At 39.9% G+C, this 20,178-nt stretch overlaps 1 protein-coding gene across 2 annotated transcripts in view; it reads left to right on the forward strand.

Annotated features, from left to right (window-relative positions):
- vps8 (VPS8 subunit of CORVET complex) overlaps nt 1-9,051 on the forward strand; it is a 662,306-nt gene extending 653,255 nt beyond the window's left edge. For both annotated transcript variants that reach the window (XM_072261484.1, XM_072261483.1), the window contains one exon: nt 8,753-9,051. In XM_072261484.1, coding sequence (XP_072117585.1) covers nt 8,753-8,893 — 141 coding nt within the window. In that variant the 3' untranslated portion in view covers nt 8,894-9,051. The remainder of the gene's footprint in view (nt 1-8,752) is intronic.
- The last annotated feature ends 11,127 nt before the right edge of the window (nt 9,052-20,178 follow it).

Genomic DNA, 20,178 nt, shown 5'->3' on the forward strand with positions numbered 1-20,178 from the left:
CTACAGATGCCAGACCCGGCACCAGTAACCTGGCCTAAGCAGCTCAGCTGAGGAAGTAGTAGATGCAGTTGTCAGAGAGGAAGCAGAAACGTAGCAACAGAGCCAGGGCAGTAGATAGGCTGAGAGCTAACCCAACCAGACTGGCAGTACCATCAATTTTCCTGGCCAGCATCCGCTAGCTAGATAATAAAATAGACTTAGTGAGACTGAGAATGAATGCACAGAAAGAGATGAGTAACTGCTGCATTCTGGTTTTCACTGAAACATGGCTAAACAGCAATATGACCGGCTCAGCATTTCAACTCGACAGATGTCTCTGTTCAACACAAGTTTTAACTCTCTGTCAGGGAATTCCAAAAAAGATGGAACCTGTTTGTGCAAAGGTTGTTGCAAAAACTTAACTGTAGTTAGCAGCCACTGTTCTAGGGAAATTGAGCATTGTACAATTAAATGCCAGCCATGTTACCTGTTCAGGGAGTTTACTGTTGTGTTTATCACTGTCTCCATTCCCCTGAGAACCAACACCAAGAATGCTCTAGAAGAGCTGTACAGTATCAAGAGCTCTCTACAAAACAAGCATCTGGACGGTGTCTTCATAATTGCAGGAAGCTTCAGTCATGTTAAACTGCAGGACATTTTATCCAAATTCCACCAACATGTCACCACGGCCACTAGGGGAACAAATAGACAGGGCTATGTTTATTCAAACAGATACGGTGCTTACAAAGCTATCCCACATCCTCATCCTGGCCTCTCAGACCATGTCTCTATAATGTTAATCCCAGCATACCAACCACTGCTGAAACTGCATAGAGTAATCAGTCAAGAGGATCATCACTGTATGGCCTAATGAGGCAACCTGTATGCTTCAGGATTGTTTTGAATGGACCAATTGGAAGATGTTCAAGCAGGTCGCCACAGATCTCAAAAAATATGACTCATCTGTCATCAGTAAGTAGACGACGTTGGTACCTCAAGAATGGTCATCCCACAGCCCAACCAGAAGCCCTAGCGAAACACAGCGGTGCACTCCCTACTAAAACTCCAGGATGTTGACTTCAAGTCCAATGACAGAACAGCTCTCAGATCAGCCAGGAAAACCTCATGTTATGCATCAAGAGGGCAAGGACGGCCTATGCACAAAAAAGAAATCAGGAACACCTGTCTGATAACAATCCTCAATGTATTTTAGGGGAATTAAGGGTTATGGGGAAAAGGTAAGTAGGTGGAAATGAGTCTATGGTCAGGTCAGCCATGATCTTATTGAATGGTGGAGCAGGCAAGATGGCCTACTCCTGCTCCTATTACTTATGCTCTTCTCTTTCAATATTTTTTATTAGTTTCTGCTTGGAAGAATACAGAGTACAAGAAGATATATATTATGTCAAAAGGTGGATAGGGTAGTTAAGAAAGCTTATGGGGCGTTAGCTTTCATAAGTCGAGGGAGAGAGTTTAAGAGTCGCGATGTAATGATGCAGCTCTATAAAACTCTGGTTAGGCCACACTTGGAGTACTGTGTCCAGTTCTGGTCACCTCACTATAGGAAGGATGTGGAAGCATTGGAAAGGGTACAGAGGAGATTTACCAGGATGCTGCCTGGTTTAGAAAGTATGCATTATGATCAGAGATTAAGGGAGCTAGGGCTTTACTCTTTGGAGAGAAGGAGGATTAGAGGAGACATGATAGAGGTGTACAAGATAATAAGAGGAATAGATAGAGTGGATAGCCAGCGCCTCTTCCCCAGGGCACCACTGCTCAATACAAGAGGACATGGCTTTAAGGTAAGGGGTGGGAAGTTCAAGGGGGATATTAGAGGAAGGTTTTTTACTCAGAGAGTGGTTGGTGTGTGGAATGCACTGCCTGAGTCAGTGGTGGAGGCAGATACACTAGTGAAGTTTAAGAGACTACTAGACAGGTATATGGAGGAATTTAAGGTGGGGGCTTATATGGGAGGCAGGGTTTGAGGGTCAGCACAACATTGTGGGCCAAAGGGCCTGTACTGTGCTGTACTATTCTATGTCCTATGTCTATGTAAAAGAAAAAAAAAGTACCAAATACATTATATTAAAATACAATTACAATCACAAAACTCCATCATAGAAAAATTAAGTAAAATCGTAATATCATAATTTTATAATACAGAAAAAAATCTAAACCCACTACCAAAGTCAGAGCTGTTAGGACAAACAAGTAAAAAGGTGAGAAAAAACCCTTATCATGTAGTAAAATATATTATTAGCCACCATCTGTACTTTAACAACAAATCAAAGGCTTTGAAAAGAACTCAGAAATGGTCCCCACAATGTATAAAAGTCTTGGCTAGATTCAAAAACTGAACAACGGATCTTCTCTAAATTTAAGCATGACATAACATCATGTAACCATTGAGCATGAGTAGGCGGAGCAGCATCCTTCCATTTAAGCAAAAGAGCCCTCCTAGCTATAAGAGAAATAAAAGCCAAAATATGTAAATCAGGTGTATCCGAAATGAAGTCTTTTCCTCCAGCAATACCAAGTAGTGTGGTCAAAGGGTTAGGCTTAAAATTTACCTTGAAAAGTACCGAGAAGGTTTGAAATACTTCCTTCCAATATCTTTCAAGGCTCGGACATGTCTAAAATGTGAATTAATGAAGCTTCTCCATCTTATCATCTGTCACAGAAAGGAGATATATCCGAATAAAAGCAAGATAGTGTATCTTTAGACATGTGAGCCCTATGAACCACTTTAAATTGTAAGAGGGAATTACAGGCACATAACGATGAAGAGTTCACCAATTTAAAAATTTCATTCCAAGTTTCCTCAGTCTGTAAATCTTGTTCCCAAAAATTTTTACTTTTGTCCATAGGAACATTTCTTATTCCTAACAGCATACCATAAATATTGGAAATTGAACCATTATAAAAAGGTTTCAAATTAAAAATTACATCTAATAAGTCCTTATCGGAGCTTATAGGAAATGTATATAATTGAGAGTGCAAAAAGTCTCCAATTTGTAAATAATGAAAAAGGTGAGTTTTGGGTAAACTATATTTAACTGACAATTGCTCAAAGGAAAGAAGACTTCCTTCATCAAACAAATCCTGGAATCATTTAATACCCAATCTATCCCATTCTTTAAAAACTGAATCAGTCATCGAAGGTTTAAAAAAATAGTTAGAACAAATGGGACTAGACAAAGAAAATCTCAATAAACCAAAGAGTTTCCTAAATTGTACCCAGATCCTCAAAGTATATCTAACTACCAAATTTTCAGTTGGTTCGCTAAAAGATAAAAGTAATGAAGATCTGAGAAGAGAAATAATAGAACATTTATTAACAGAGTTAGCTTCTAAAGAAACCCACATCAGACAGTCCCCACAGTTAATATAATATGTCCAAAACGTAAGATTTTGTATATTGACTGCCCAATAATAAAACCTAAAATTTGGTAAAGCTAAACCTCCATTCTTCTTAGATTTTTGAAGATGAACTTTATTTAGTCGAGAACGTTTGATTTTCCATATGCAAGAAGATATAATAGAATCAAGAGAATCAAAAAAAGATTTAGGAATAAAAACAGGTAATGCCTGAAACAGGTATATAAATTTAGGTAAAATATTCATTTTAATACAGTTAATTTGGCCAATCAAGGATAACGAAAAAGGCGACCAGGTTGATAATGTCCTTTTTAAGGTAAGGTAAGAAAATTTTCATTAAATACGTATGTATAATTCTTAGTAATTGTTACACCCAAATAGATAAATTGATTTCATACAATTTTAAAAAGAAAGTTAGTATTAATTAATAAGAGATTATTCAGAGGAAAAAGTTCACTCTTATGTAAATTCAGTTTGTATCCTGAAAACTAACTAAAATAAGAAAGTAAGGAAAGCACAGGAGGTAATGAAGTCTTGACATTAGAAATAAAGAGCAGTAGGTTATCAGCATAAAGCGAGACTTTATGAACAGTCCCTTTCCTTAAAATACCAGTAATATCATTAGATTCTCCGAAAGCAATGGCTAAGGGTTCTAACGCCAAATTAAAGAACGAGGGCTCAAGGGACAACCTTGTCTAGTTCCACGTTGAAGTTTAAAAAGTTTGGAATACTGAAAATTGGTAAGAAACCTGGCAGAAGGAGATAAAGTAATTTAATCCATTGAATAAAATCGGGCCCAAAATTAAATTTTTCTAAAGTTTTAAATAAATAATTCCATTCAACCCTATCAAAAGCCTTCTCAGCGTCCAAAGAAATCACACATTCCGATATCTCCTTAGAAGGCGAATAAACAACGTTTAGTAAATGATAAATATTAAAGTGGGAATATCGATTTTTAATAAATCCCATCTGATCTTCAGAAATGATAGAAGGTAAAATACTTCCAATTCTATGGGCCAGAACTTTAGATAAGATTTTAGTATCAACATTAAGTAAAGAAATTGGTCTGTATGAAGAGCATTCAGACATCCATGGTTTTTGATGCAAAATAAAGAGCATCCTAACAAGCTGCATCACTACTTCGTACAGAAGCTGCACTACAAATGGAAATCAAAACTGCCCAATGCATCCCTGGCACCAGCCTACTCATCATTAAGGATATATTAGAATCAGAACCAAGTTTAATATCACTGGCATAAGTCATAAAATTTGTTGTTATGCGGCAGAAGTACATTGCAAAACCTAATAATAGAAACCAAATTACAGTACAAAGTGTGTGTGTGTGTATATATATATATGGATTAAAAAGTTAAATTACATACGTAGTGAAAAAGAGAAGAAAAAGTGAGTTAGTGTTCACGGTTTCAATATTCATTCAGAAATCTGATGGCAGAAGGGAAGACGCTATTCCTGAATCATTAGGTGTGTGCCTTCAAGCTCCTGTACTTACTTCCTGATGCTAGCAATGAAAATAGGGCATGACCTGAGTGATGGGGGTCCTTAATAATGGATGCCGCCTTCTTGAGGCATCGCTCCTTGAAGATGTCTTGGATGTTGGGGAGGCAATTGCCCATGATGGAGCTGACTGAGTTTACAACTTTCTGTAGTTTATTTTGACCCTGTGCAGTGCCCCCCTCACCCATACCAGACAGTGATATAGCCAGTTAGAATGCTCTCCATGGTACATCTGTAAAGATTTGTGAATGGTTTTGGTGACATACCAAATGTCCTTGAAGTCTTAATGTAATATATCTGCTGCCATGCCTTCTTTGTAACTGCATTGATATGTTAGGCTCAAGATAGACCTCAGAGATGTTGACAGCCAAGAACTTGATATTGTTCACCCTTTCCAGTACTGATCCCTTGATGAAGACTGGTGTGTGTTTCATCATCTTACCTTTTCTGAAGTCCACAATCAATCCTTTGGTTTTACTGACGAGTGCAATATTGTTGTTGAGACACCACTCAGCCAGCTGACCTGTCTCGCTGCTCTACACATTCTTGTCACCATCTGAAATTCTGCCAATATTCTGTGTCATCAGCAATTTTATTGATAGCATTTGAGCTGTGCGTAGCCACACAGTAATGGGTGTCAAGAGGACAGCAGTGAGCTAAGCGCACATCTTCTTGTGGTACACCAGTGTTGATTATCAGCAAGATGGAGATGTTATTTCTGATCTATACAGACTGCAGTCTTCTGGTGAGGAAGTCGAAGATCCATTTGCAAAGGGAGGTATAGAGGTCCAGGCTTTGGAGGTTTTTGATCAGAACTGTTGGAATAATCGTGTTAAACGATGAGCTGTAGCTAATGAACAGCAGCTTGAATAAATAATAGTGTTGACCAGGTAGTTCAAGGACGCATGAAAAGCCAATGAGATCGCATCCACTCATTGTGGCAATAGGCCAGTTGCAGTCGATGGAAGACTGTTCTTAGGCAGGAGTTGATTCTAGTCATAATCAGTCTCTGAGAGCACTTCATAACTGTAGATGAGAGTGCTACTGGATGATAGTCGTTAAGGTAGCTCACCCTGCTCTTCTTGGACACTGGTATGATTGTTGCCCACTTGAAGCAGGTGGGAACTTCTGACTGTAGCAATGAAAGATTAAAAATACCTTTGAAAACACCCACTTGTTAGCTAGCCACACACACTCACAAAAATGCTGGTGAACGCAACAGGCCGGGCAGCATCTATAGGAAAAGGTACTGTTGACTTTTCGGGCCGAGACCCTTCATCAGGATGCAGGGTCTTGGCCCAAAACGTCAACTGTACCTCTTCCTATACATGCTGCCCGGCCTGCTGCGTTCACCAGCATTTTTTGTGTGTGTTGCTTGAATTTCCAGCATCTGCAGATTTCCTCGTGTTTGACTTATTAGTTAGAACTAGTTTTCAGAACCCTACCAGATACACTGTCACCTTGCAAGAGTTCATCCTCTTGAAAGATGTCCTGATGACGGCCTCAGAGAAGATCACAGGTTAACAGGATGCAGCAGGGATGTAGTTTTATTCTCCCTTTCAAGGCGTGTATAAAAGGCGTTGAGCTCATCTGAGACTGAAACATCACTACTATTCATGAAGTTGAGTTTCACTTTGTAGGAAGTAATGGCCTGCAATCCCTGCTAGAGTTGATGTGCGCCCAATTCCACCTTTAACCTCAATCGGAATTGTTCTTTTGCTCTTGAGATAGCCTTCGATAAATTGTACCTGGCCTTCTTGTGTAGTCCTGGGTCACCAGACTTGAATGCACAGAGCTAGCCCTCAACAGACTACGAATCTCCTGGTTCATGCATGGATTTTGATTCTAGTATGTACGATATGTTCTGGTAGACACACACTCATCCACACAGATTTAAATGAGGTCCATGACAACTGTAGTGTATTCATTTAGACTTAGAGATGAATCCCTGAATACTGTCCAGTTCACTGACTCAAAGCAATCCTGTAAGCTCTCCTGCATGTCCCTTGTCCATACCTTCTTGTTTCTCTCTACTGGTATTGCAGTCTTCAATCACTGCCTATTCTCAAGGAGTAGAAGTACAACCAGGTAATCTGACTTTCCAAAGTGTGGGCATGGGATGGCACGGTAAGTGTTCTTGATGGTAGTATAACAGTGGTTCAGTGTGCTGGTTCCTCTGGTTCAACAAGTGATATGTTGGTGATAATAGCCTCAGTTGTCACAAGGTTGAAGCCTAAAGCCACAGTGCTGCCCTTTTGCCGCCGCCCAGAAGAGAGATGTCGCAGTCATTGTGCTGTATCGGAGGCGGTGTGGCACTGTGTCCAAGCTGGATTTGGTGCTGCCCCCCAGTGTTCACTTAGCAAAAGACAAGCTGTATTATGTTCAACTGCAGACTCCTGCAACATTCATGGACTCAGGGCCTTGCAATGTATATTTTTTTGTGTGACTGTATTTTTACTGATATGTGTGCTTGCTATCGTATATGTGGTCTGCGTGCCTTGTGCTGTGTATGACTGTTGGCACTGTGATTTGCACCTTGGCCCCAGAGTAATGCTGTTTCGTTTGGCTTTATTCATGGGTATTAATGTATGGTTGAATGACTATTAAACTTGAAGGTGAACTGAATTAGAGACTTTTTCAAGCTGGCCAGGTTAAAACCCACCAAAAAGATGGGGAAGGTATCAGTGCACTATTTCAGGCCTGTTGATTACTTTACTCAATTCATATAGTCTGTTTGACACAGGCCTGAGGTGGAATGTACACCGCTTCCAAGACAATGGCTGAAAACTCCCGCAGCAGATAAAATGGACGATACTTAATCACTAGATACTGCAGGCCGGATGAGCAGGACTGGGACAAAACCACCACGTTTGTGTACTTCAAGGAATTAATCATAAAGGATAGGCCATCTCCTCTGCCTTTGAAGGACTCGGCAGTCCTATCTTGGCAATGAGTCATGAAGCCAGTGCGTTGCACGCCTGGGATAGGCAAGTCGCAGTGAAACAAAACAAAAATAGAAAGATGCTGGAAAAGGGCCAGTAACTTCATGAAGGGTCCCATGCACTCTGATCATAGACAATTGGTCTCATTTCAATTAGGGAGGAAGTTAAGTGGCATCCACGCCATGAACACCAGGCTCAAAAACAGTTACTTTCCCCAAGCTGTAAGGCTCATCTACATCTCCATTGACTAACACCGCCTCTACTTTATTATTTCCTGTCAGTCACCTTATACATAGCCTAGTGTTATTTTATGGACATACAATCAATCTATGTATATAAGCTGTCTTATGTATTTATATTTACTGTGTGTTTTCTATTATCGTGTTCTTTATCCTTTGTGTTTTTTCTTGCTATATCGGATCTGCAATAACAATTATTTCATTTTCCTTACACTCGTTTACAGGAAGTGACATTAAAGGATCTTAAATGGTCATTCAGTGACATTTTGGAGTGAGTTTGATTTTTGTAATTGCATAAGGTATATTGTAGACAGGGAGTCTATTTCCTACACTACCCCTGTTCTTAAGTTCTTGACGATGACAGTGATTACAAAAATTGATCATCCATCATTTTGGAGCACAAAAAGCTTTCTTCATGTAAGCAACACACACACACAAAATGCTGGAGGAACTCGGCAGGCCAGGTGGCATCTATGGAAAAGACTAAACATCAGTTCTTCCTGCATTTTGTGTGTGTTGCTTGGATTTCCAACATCTGCAGATTTTCTCTTATTTCTTCATGTAATATTGAGTCTCTCTGTTCAAGAACAGAAGTAGCGAGCCTTACTATTTACTTCTATCACTTCTTTGAATTGTATTAACTCATAACTAAACAGAATATCCAGCATCTATAAATGTTCTTTTCTTTGTTTCTTGCAGCTTGCAATTCTCACAGAACTCTCACGTAATCGAAGCGGTGACAAGCATGGCTTTCTTCGTCCTGGTACAGCGGCAAATAGTGTTTTCCAGAATGAGAACTTCCAGTTGCGTCTGTCACCACCTCCTGTCACTGAAGATTAATGTTACAGATGCTGTTTGCACAATCGCAAAGGCCTAAAACTTCTTAAAACCTTTTACATTAAGATTTAATGCCAAGGCTAAAAATACCAGTAGCCTACATAATTCTGAAAACTTGCATACTTAACATTGCTACTATTAATAAAGTATGTTCTGTTCTGCCGTGCTGGTTGTGTATTTATGAAAAGACTCAGACAATACACTTTTCCACTTTATCATGAAACACATGAAAAAAGTCACGGATTTCTTAACCATATCTTGTGCTGTTTTCCCCCCATAAAAATATTGTTGAATAAGTGTTAGGGAAGATGGAAATATTTAAGATTCATGACAAAAGTTCACTGTTCACTCCTTTTACTGCAAGCATGATAGAATATTTTTCAAGTTACTTGGTCTACATGCCTAAACAATTAACCACATAACTGAACATAATACGAGTAGTCCAAATTCGTACCTAGGCAGTGCTTGGAAATATTTTCTCAAAAACAGCACAATCCAAGCCTAAAATGTGTGCATAGTAGAGAGGATGAGAATGGATAGTTGACTCATTGGTGCTTATCTCCTTGCAACCTGCTAATGTTAATTGTAGCACTTGTGTATTCTGCATAAACCAGACCAGTTCTGAATTGGACACTAAAATCTTCCTGTTTCATGTGAGTGATGGACCAGGAAGGAGAACAGCAGGCATGCTCTTCCTTCCATTCCTACATGAATGGAGAGAACTGAGCTGACTGAAAAACGAGGGTTATCAGTCAATTGGACCTCAGCACAAGACAGGCATGCATGCAGAAGCAATCAAATATTGAAGTCTAGGATGAGCCAAAATCTGAAGTGAGATGGAAGACAGATGCTATCTAATCTAACACTACGCTCCTCCACCGAGCTCTTCAGCAACACAGCCATGACTGTTTGAACGTATCTGGTGCTCAGCTTTATAAAAGGTAGGGCACACAAGAAACTGCAGGTGGTGGAACCTGATGCAAATTGAAACAATGTGCTAGAGGAGCTCAGCAGGTCAAGCATCATCTGAGAAGGCAAAGGGCTTTTGGTTCAAGGCCTTCATCAGTCCTGCTGTTAATTGACCTGAGCTCATTCAGCAACTTGTTTTTTTTTGTGCTGAAATCTAAGTTTGTTTGAATTGTCAGATCTGTGTAAAAAGTTAAATGCTTGTGTTACTTAATCTTTTTAACATTTTTAATTCTTATGTTTAACTTTTAATTTATGATGTTTAATTTTTTCATATTTTATTATTCAGTCACTTTAAATAGTATAACATTTTCAGACTATCAGATATTTATTCTGACAATTAAATATGTTTCACGAGCCTTTGATGCATATGAAAACTGACAAACGGTGTCGGATCACTTAGGGAGGAGCAGTGTCCCAGGATATAATACTCTAAACTTGGTTATACCTGAGATCTCGCTCCACCTCGTGGAACAACTCTTGGTCTTAGTCAGCTTATCTAGCCTTCCACATCATGAAAACAAACTGTGAGCAAGGGCTCTGGATCTAGGATTATTCAAATTAGCAATGTTCACATGGCAAAGGGGCATCCAATGACTAATCGGTTTCAAGGGTAAGGCAGCTGGTGCTCTTGATCTTCCAATACCTTGTGTTCTTCTTCATCTCAAGTAGCACCAAGGTAACTTGTTCCCACTCTGTCAGTTCAGAGGTGGATGAGGAGACTCGTGATGGATCCACAAATTTTACTACAGTTAAAGGAGAAGGTGATTGGCCAAATGTAGAAAGTGCTAGGTTTCGATGTACTTTCAATTCGTGGGTTCAAGGTTCTCAAAGTCACCTCAAATACTACTCCTCCAGTCTTTGTGAGACTGTTGCAAATGGTCAGTGAAGCTTTGAGAACCTTTTTCTTCTGCTCACCCTGTTATCTCTCTCTGTGACAGAGCTCAGAATAGAGTGTCTGTTCACAATAGTGGAGTACCGCAAGGCTTGGTGCTGGGACCACAGCTATTTACAATATACATTAATGATTTAGATGAAGGGATCAAATGCAACATTAGCAAATTTGCAGATGACACAAAGCTGGGTGACAGTGTGAAATATGAGGAGGATGTTATGAGAATGCAGGGTGACTTGCACAGGTTGGGTGAGTGGGCAGATGCAGTTTAATGTGGATAAATGTGAGGTTATCCACTTTGGTGGCAAGAACAGGAAGGCAGATTACTATCTGAATGGTGTAAAGTTAGGAAAAGGGGAAGTACAATGAGATCAGGGTGTCCTTGTTCATCAGTCACTGAAAGTAGGCATACAGGTACAGCAGGCAGTGAAGAAAGCTAATGGCATTTTGGCCTTCATAACAAGGGGATTTGAGTATAGGAGCAAAGAGGTCCTTCTGCAGTTGTACAAGGCCCTGGTGAGACCCCACCTGGAGTATTGTGTGCAGTTTTGGTCTCCAAATTTGAGGAAAGATATTCTTGCTATGGAAGGAGTGCAGCGTAGGTTCACTGGGTTAATTCCAGGGATGGCGGGATTGTCGTATGTTGAAAGATTGGAGCAACTGGGCTTGTATACACTGCAATTTAGAAGGATGAGGGGGGATCTGATTGAAACATATAAGATTATTAAGGGATTGGACACGCTAGAGGTAGGAAACATGTTCCCAATGTTGGGGGAGCCCAGAACCAGAGGCCACAGTTTAAGAATAAGGGGTAGACCATTTAGAACGGAGTTGAGGAAAAACTTTATCACACAGAGGGTTGTGGATCTGTGGAATGCTCTGCCTCAGAAGGGAGTGGAGGCGAATTCTCTGGATTCTTTCAAGAAAGAATTGGATAGAGCTCTTAAAGATAGGGAAATCAAGGGATATGGGGAGAAGGCAGGAATAGGGTATTGATTGTGGATGATCAGCCATGATCTCAGTGATGGTGGTGCTGGCTTGAAGGGCCGAATGGTCTACTCCTGCACCTATTGTCTATTGTCTAATACAAGCAAGAGAACTGAGGGTGGATGGATGAATGGAGAAATAGCAAGGAGGAAGAAGGGAGTGTCCATCAGTACTTGAGTTACATATCTTGTAAGGTCACAAACAGACAACCCAACTTTTTTTGTCATTGGTTGAATGCTTGATGGTAGGAGAAATAGTTAAAAATAGTATTGAACTCAAAGGAAAGTCAAATACTCAAACAAAGATGGGTGGCTATATACAAGATTGGACAGAATGTAATCAGCAACAGCAAATGATAAGCGCGTACTAAAGATGGACACACTAGAGTATTAGGTAAAGATAGACAGGAATGTAAGAATAACCAGTAACAATTACTATTGAGTTTGGAAATTAATTTTGGAAAGCAGGATGAATTAAGCAGCTGTGTTCATCAGTTTTGGCCAGATACCAAGATTAGCTTTATTTGTCACACATACATCAAAACATTGAACCACACAGTGAAATACATTGTTTGTATCAGGGACCGATACAGTCTGAAGGTGTGCTGGGGCATCTCGCAAGTGTCGCCATGCTTCTGATGCCAACATAGCATGCCCACAACTTACTACCCCTAACCCAAATGTCTTTGGAATGAGGGAGGAAATCAGTTCACCCTGAGGAAACCCATGTGGTCATGGGGAGAATGTACAAACTCCTTTCAGAGAGCGGTGGAATTGTATCTGGGTCTCTGGTGCTGTAATAGCATTACACTGACCACTATGCTACAATGCCACCCTTCCCAGGAGTAGTTGCAAATATGGAATGGAAAGAAGAAGTGAGCAAGATTACAGTTACCAGGGAAGAGTGCTGAATCTGCAGTTAGCAAGATCCCAAATCCTGATGGACTTCATTTTGATCTTAAGTGGTTATGAGCCTGTTGGTTTTAATTTTTTAAGAAGTCCCAATATGCAAAGAGCAAATATAACTTCTTTATTCAAAAGAGGGAGACAGAATTCAGGAAACTGCAGGCCAGTTAGCTTGAAATTTATCATTGAGAAAATGTCAAAAACTACTATTAAATATGTTATAGCTAGACATTTAAAAAACTCATAGTAATCAAGCAAAGTCAACTTGGTTTTGTGTTAGGAAAAATCATGTTTGGCTAAGTTATTAGAGTCCGTTCAAGAAGAAATGTGCTGTTGTTAAAAGGTATCAGTGGGTGGACTCATTATTGAATTTTCCATTTTTAAATAGCTTGGTCTTTATGTTTGTATCACAACTGTCCACTTGTGCTTGCAGTTTTTCTTTCATTTGTATGTTCTAGTCTGCTGGCAATGGACCAATAATTTATAACATTGCACACTTCACAACATTACAAACTGCTCATTTAATGCCTGCATTATTTTACAGGCATTGGCTTTTTTTTGCCCATTGCCTCCGCTGCACCCCCTTCCCCCCCTCCCCACCCAGCTAACTGGATTAACTTTTGTTCTCCCTTTCTCAGTTCTGATGATGAGTCTTTGGCCTGAAATGTTAGTTGCTTCTCTTCCCTCGAATGGAAAAGATTTATAATTAGGGATGGTTGGGCCAGGTTAGGCTTTATCCATTGGAGATTAGAAGAGTGAAATGTGATTTATCACAACATACAAGTCTGAGAGTTGGTATCAGAGGTTGTGGACTGATATGATAGAAGTTTAGAAAATTATGAGAGGCCAATATAGAGTAGATAGTCGAGCCATATTCCATGATGGAAATGTCAAATATTAGAGTCATAGCTTTAAATTGAGAGGGGCAAAGTGAAAAAAGATACTTATGATGTAAGTACAGTGGATTTTGTTTGATTGGGCCACATTAGGGCCAGTACATTTTGGTCCAATTAAGCAGCTACCCCAATTAGCCAAAGTTTCATGGAAGTAGTTAAAAATGTATAAAAAAGACAAACTACCATTTAACTAAGTACCAAATTATGTATTTAAATGAAATACAGAACAAATCAAAATACTATCAATCGGTTTGGTGGTTGTCCATCATATCTGATGTTGACAGGAAAACCTCTGAGGGAGAATTTTTAAAGTGGGGCAATTCCACTCCCTTGGCTCGAAAGTCCGGGTCCAATGGTACAAATATCGACACAACTAGGGTCTTCCATGGCTGCAGTGGTTAACCATTACTTCTGTGCCTCATCATGCCCTTCGCTCTCCACATAGTGTTGCAGAACTACCTTCCTGACCATTGGATCTCACAATAGATGTCATGCACCCAGTCTGTTGGAGCTGACTTTGCAGGGCATGTCCCTGTTTCACCAGGGTATAAGGCCCGCTGGCTACCCTCACCTGGTTATCCTGCCTGTCGAAGTGGTGTACCAGGGTGTACCTGCTGTCACATGCAAGCAACTCCTTGAAGACACAGGTGAGAGCTGAGTGTGAACTGCTGTGTACTTTTGATTGACTGTAAATGAAGAAAGTCAGCAGACAGCTAGTGAAGATAATGGACTGTGTTCATACAGTTTTCATTGATTGCATCCTCTAAATCTTCATTTACATTGTAATATTCAAGATGATTGTCGATACCTTAAAATTATTTATAGTTCCTAACATGTTGAAGTATTGAAATCATTTCATTTTCACTCCCAGCATCTGCAAGCCTGAATGCTTGAAACCACAGTGAGCAAAACAGTTCTGCATTGTCTTACTGGTTAATTCTTGTCAACTATCAGTGACAAAAGTCACTGATTATTAAGCAGAAGCTAACACTATTTAAAAACTGTTCACTCTAAGCACAGTGTACTGTCTAACGGCCACACAAGCACACAAATCTGCCACTAGGTAGAAACTGTTTGGCAACAGTCTCCGGTCCCAATTAAGTGGCATAGTGTCCCAAATAAATGAAGGGAATCCCTGCTATTTTTTCAATTAGTTTTGTTCTTTAAAAGTTGTCTCAAATAAGCAGCTGCCCTGATTAACCGATTGGCCAAATAACTAGAATCCACTATAATTTTTACACAGAGTGGTATGTGTCTCTGCAATGGATCAGCATAGAAAATGATAGAAGTAGATATGATAAACACAAGAGATTCTGCAGATGCTGAAAATCAGAGCAATACACACAAAATGCTGGAGGAACTCAGCGGGTCCAGCTGCAGCGATGGAAATAAATGAACAGTCAATGTTTCAGGCCCAGACTGTTCATCAATACTGAAATGGAAGGGGGAAAATGGCAGAATAAGGAGGTGGGGGGAGGAGAATGAGTATAAGCTAAAAGGTGATGGCTGAAGCCAGGTGTGTGAGGGAAGGAGGATGAAGTAAGAAGCTAGGAGGTTATAGGTGGAAAATGAAAAGGGCTAGAGAAGAAGGAATCTGATTGGAGAGTAAAATGAACTATGAGAGAAAAGGAAGGAGGAAAGAAACCATGGGGAGGTTAGGAGAAGAGGTAAGAGAGGGGGCAGAGTGGGGAACTGAAGAAGAAGGTAGTGTGAGGGAGAAAAGAATATTTTGGAAAGTTAGAGAAATCAATTTTCATGCTATCAGGTTGGAGGCTGCCTAAATGGAATATAAGGTGTTGCTCCTCCAACCTGAGAGTAGGTATAATAGTAGTGTTTAAAAATGTATGCATTTCTAAATGACAGTAAAAGATGACTGAGTGTTCTCATAATCTAAAAAGTCTTTTAGATGGGCATATAAATTTGCAGAGAATGGATGGATATTTTGAAGCAGCAATTCATTTGCACATTTAAGAGGGATGAACAGGTAATAATGGAAGGTTACCAACCATATGCAGGCAAATGGGATTAGCTTGGACTGGCTTCATGTTAAGCATAGACAAGTAGACGGAACAGCCTGTTCCTGGTTTGTACTGTTCTATGTTCCATTACAAAATTGGCAGAAATCTGAAATATTTATATTGTTAACAGCCTGTGATTACTTATTGCTGATGTTGGTGTAACTCCCTGCCTATTCCTCATCAAAGATGACAGAAAAGTGCACTGGTTAACTTCCATTCACAACTAAATAATTCCTTAAATTCAATTTTAATTATAGCTAGCACTGATTTTTTAAATTTTATTCATAAAATTTCATGAAACAATTTTTACTTTTGAACCTGTTAGTCATTACCAATTTTTACTTTGGATTACTATGTCACAATTCCGTCTAATTTATAATTCAATCTAATTTATAATTCTGAGTTAAACTCTGTACATCAATCAAAGCATTCAAAGAGTGTTGCTGTGTTTTTTGCTCGACACTCAGAGAATGAAGACCTGAGAATCAAATACATATAAGACTGTACTTGTTCAAGGCCTGAGAAAGTTACAGGCATGGTGAATGGGGGGGGAGTGTCATTGGAGTATTCTGACTGAAAACGCTATGCCAAATTGGCATCCTTCATGGCAATGTGGCATCAAACTTTGGAGAATCTGTATCCTTCTTTTAGGTTCTTAGTTTGGTCCAGACCCAACGCAAAGTGATTTTAGAATTTTAATGTGGGGCTTAGCAAGTATTTCCAGTGTTCATGCAAACAATAGAGAGAAACAGAATGTGTGAAAATAATTAAAGACTTCACCATGGACACACTGTCCGAAGATAGTGAACCATTCTTGGAAAGTTATAGTTCTTTATTGACAGCTGTCCAGTTCAAATCTTGTTAAATAATCTGCTAATTTGATTCTTTGTATAATACTTTGTGAATGGTGACAGAAAACTTCTGCAGCAGTTCATCCGCAGGGAACCACCAAATTTGCACACATTATTGCACATCATTATATAACCAGTAGGTAAATATACAATATATTCTCAACTTCTGTATGATACTATTAATTAGAGTGAAATGAGATTCATCCAGTCCAAACTGGTCCATTGACATAGCTGATTCAATATTCCTCCTTTTCCAATATGTTCATCATCATCATTATGAAATTGCTGCTTATATTTTCAACTCAAGTCTAGAGGCATAATATGGGCAGGTTTACTTCTCAGAGTTGTTTAACTTCTTCCTTTTTCTTTCAAGGGTGTTATCATATGATGTTATCGTTATTAAGGGAGTTAACACATTGTTTTGGTGTTATTAAATAAGTAGGATAATGGCATTGCCGAAACCAAATCAGCACCGAAGCAATTTGTAAACATATTACAAACTATACATTTCTATTCATCATACTTTTATATACAGCACTTCCGGCCCTTTGAGCCACGCTGCCCAGAAACATCTGTGTTAACCCTAGCCTAATCACTGGATAATTTGCAATGACCAATTAACCCACTAACAGGCAGTGAGAGGAAACAGGAGGATCCGGAGAAAACCCATGCGTTCCACGGGGAGGAAGTACAGACTCCTTGCCGATGACCTTAGATTTGAACTCCAAACTCTGACGCCCCAAACTGTGATAGCATCAAACTAACCACTACTCTACTGTGGCACTATTTTTATCAATACGTGTCCCCATATTCTTTACTCAGTTGGAGCATTAAAAGGGATGTCATTTTGATCTGCTAGCTGCCATTTATCTGCTAGCCAGTAATTAAAAGTTGATTTCAGAACAGCGATGCACAGGTCAGGTTGCACTTGTGGGATCAGAGAATCTCTTCCTTTGACCACAGGTCCATCAGGCAGTTGTCGGCCAGCTACATCCTGCAGAGGCTGCAGGGGAAGGATCAGATGGAGACTGTGCTGTGCTTCCTTGAGCAGGTTGTTCAGAGGATCTGGCAGAATGCCTCATCGCCACATCTCAGCAACAGGCACCAGGACTTTGCCTCGCTGGTGGTGAGAATGGCCGTCCCAATCAGATCCTTCTTGCATGCCCCTCACTCCCATCTTGTGTTGACCCCAGGATGATTGTAGTGGGGTTGAGACAGTTGCTCATCTTTTTGTGGGCTGTGGGTACAGAAGCAGATGTGGAGAAAGATGCAAGGGTCTTTTGTCACGGATCGCCCCAAGCAACTGCATGATATGGAGCTCTCTGATTTATGGGCTTTCCCCTCTGATCTGTAGGCATATCAATCCAGTGAACCACATGCGTGGCATTGGTGCTATTAGTTTTAAAAATGTTAGTTAACACTGCTTAATGCATTGTCCACGAATGAAAAGACTTTGCATGGTTTGTTCTTGTACATATTTTTTATTCTGAATAAAGTTTATTTTGTTTTTAAAAAGAACTCAGGTCAAAAATCCTTTTTCCTAAACTGGGAAAGTGAAAACAAATTAAACTCCGGAGAGGGTGAGGAAGGAATGATTCGGACAAAGTAAATATCTCTGATAAGGTAAGGCCACCTCCATGTCTTTTCAAAATCAATCACACCTTTCCTCTGCTTTCAGCATTTCAAAGGGACAGTTCTATTTATGACCACTGGATCTGCTCTTACACCATCATAAAATTATAAAAGACATATAAAATTATGAGAAGCATAGATGGGGACTAAGGGTTCTGACAATCTATGAATAGACCATCATAATCTTTAGGTAACTCAAATATTAGAGAACATGCATTTAAGGAGGGGGCAGTTTAAAGGAGATGTGCAGTATATTGCTTTGCTTTTGCAAGGACCAATATATTGTTGGCATGCTGGATTGGATACTGTAATACCTTTTTCCCCAAAGGTTGCCCCTATAGAACAGAAATGAGGAATTTCTTTAGTTAGAGGGTGGGAAATCTGTGGAACTGATCACCACAGATGGCTGTGGAAACCAAGTCATTATATTTAAAGCAGAGGTTGATAGCTTCCTGATTCATAATGGCATCAAAGGTTAAGGGGAGAAGGCAGGAAAATAGAGTTTAAGAGGGATAATAAATAGTCATGATGGAATGGCACAACAGATTCAGAGGGTCAAATGGCTCATTTCTGCTGCTTTGTCTTATGGTCTTACAGAGCAAACTTTTTACAGAGTAGTAGAGGTCTGAAGCGTGCTGTCAGGGTTAGTGATACTTTATACTTCATACTTTATTGTCGCCAAACAATTCATACTAGAACGTACAATCATCACGGCGATATTTGATGGAAGCAGATATGATAGAATCAGAATCAGGTTTATTATCACCAGCATGTGACGTGGAATCTGTTAACTTAGCAGCAGCAGTTCAATGCAACACGGAATCTAGCAGAGAGAAAAAAAATTTTAAAAAAATAACAAATAAACAAGTAAATCAGCCCTGGGTGCTAGAGGTCCTTAATAATGGATGCTGCCTTTCTGAGACACTGGTCCCTAAAGATGTCCCGGGTAGTTTGTAGGCTAGTACCCGAGATGGAGCTGACTAGGTTTATAACCTTATGCAGCTTCTTTCAGTCCTGTGCAGTAGCTCCTCTATACCAAACAGTGATGCAGCCTGTCAGAATGCTCTCAACTATAGAAGTTTTTAACTGTATTTGTTGCCAAATCTCTTCAAGCTCCTAATAAAGTATATCTGCTGTCTTGCCTTCTTTATAACTACATTGATATGTTGGGACTAGGTTAGAGGATTGATACGTGTTCCTTCGTCTTACCCTTCCTGAAGTCCACCATCAGCTCTTTAATCTTACTGATGTTGAGTGCCACGTTGTTGCTGTGGCACGACTCCACTAGTTAGCATATCTCACTCTAGTACGCCCTCTCGTCACCACCTGAGATTCTACCAACAATGGTTGTATCGTCAGCAAATTTATAGATATTATTTGAGCTAGGTCTGGCCACACAGTTATGTGTATACAAAGAGTAGAGCAGTGGGCTAAGCACACACCCCTGAGGTGCGCCAGTGTTGATTGGCAGCAAGGAGGATATGTTACCACCAACCCACACAGATTGTGGTCTTTTGGTTAGAAAGTCAAGGATCCAAGTACAGAGGGAGGTACAGAGGCCCAGGTTCTGCAACTTCTCATTCAGGATTGTGGGAATGATGGTATTAAATGCTGAACTATAGTCGATGAACAGCATCCTGACATAGATGTTTGTGTTGTCCAGGGGGTCTAAAGCCATGTAGAGAGCTATTGAGATTGCTTCCGGTGTTGACTTATTGTGGCGATAGGCAAATTGCAATGGGTCCAGGTCCTTGCTGAGGCAGGAGTTCAGTCTAGTCATGACCAACCTCTCAAAGCAGTTCATCACTGTCGATGTGAGTGCTATTGGGCGATAGGAGCATTTAAGAGGCATTTAGATAGGCAAATGAATATGGAAGGATGTGGATCATACACAGGCAGAAGAATGTTAGTTTGATTTGGCATTATCTTCAGCACAGATATTGTAGGCCAAAGGGCATGTTTATACAGCGTCTGGTACTGTTCTATGTTCTAAACCATTCCCTTATTACAGCAGTATCTAATGCAGCTACAGAAGATACAAACCTGTCATTAGTTTCTTCCTTTCCCAACATACTGAACAGGGACACAAAAATCCTTCCAGTTGAAGCTGCTATTAACTTGCACTTTTTTCCCAATCT

This window comes from Mobula birostris, chromosome 6, assembly GCF_030028105.1.
Source record: "Mobula birostris isolate sMobBir1 chromosome 6, sMobBir1.hap1, whole genome shotgun sequence".
In the NCBI taxonomy this organism is placed as follows: Eukaryota; Metazoa; Chordata; class Chondrichthyes; order Myliobatiformes; family Myliobatidae; genus Mobula; species Mobula birostris.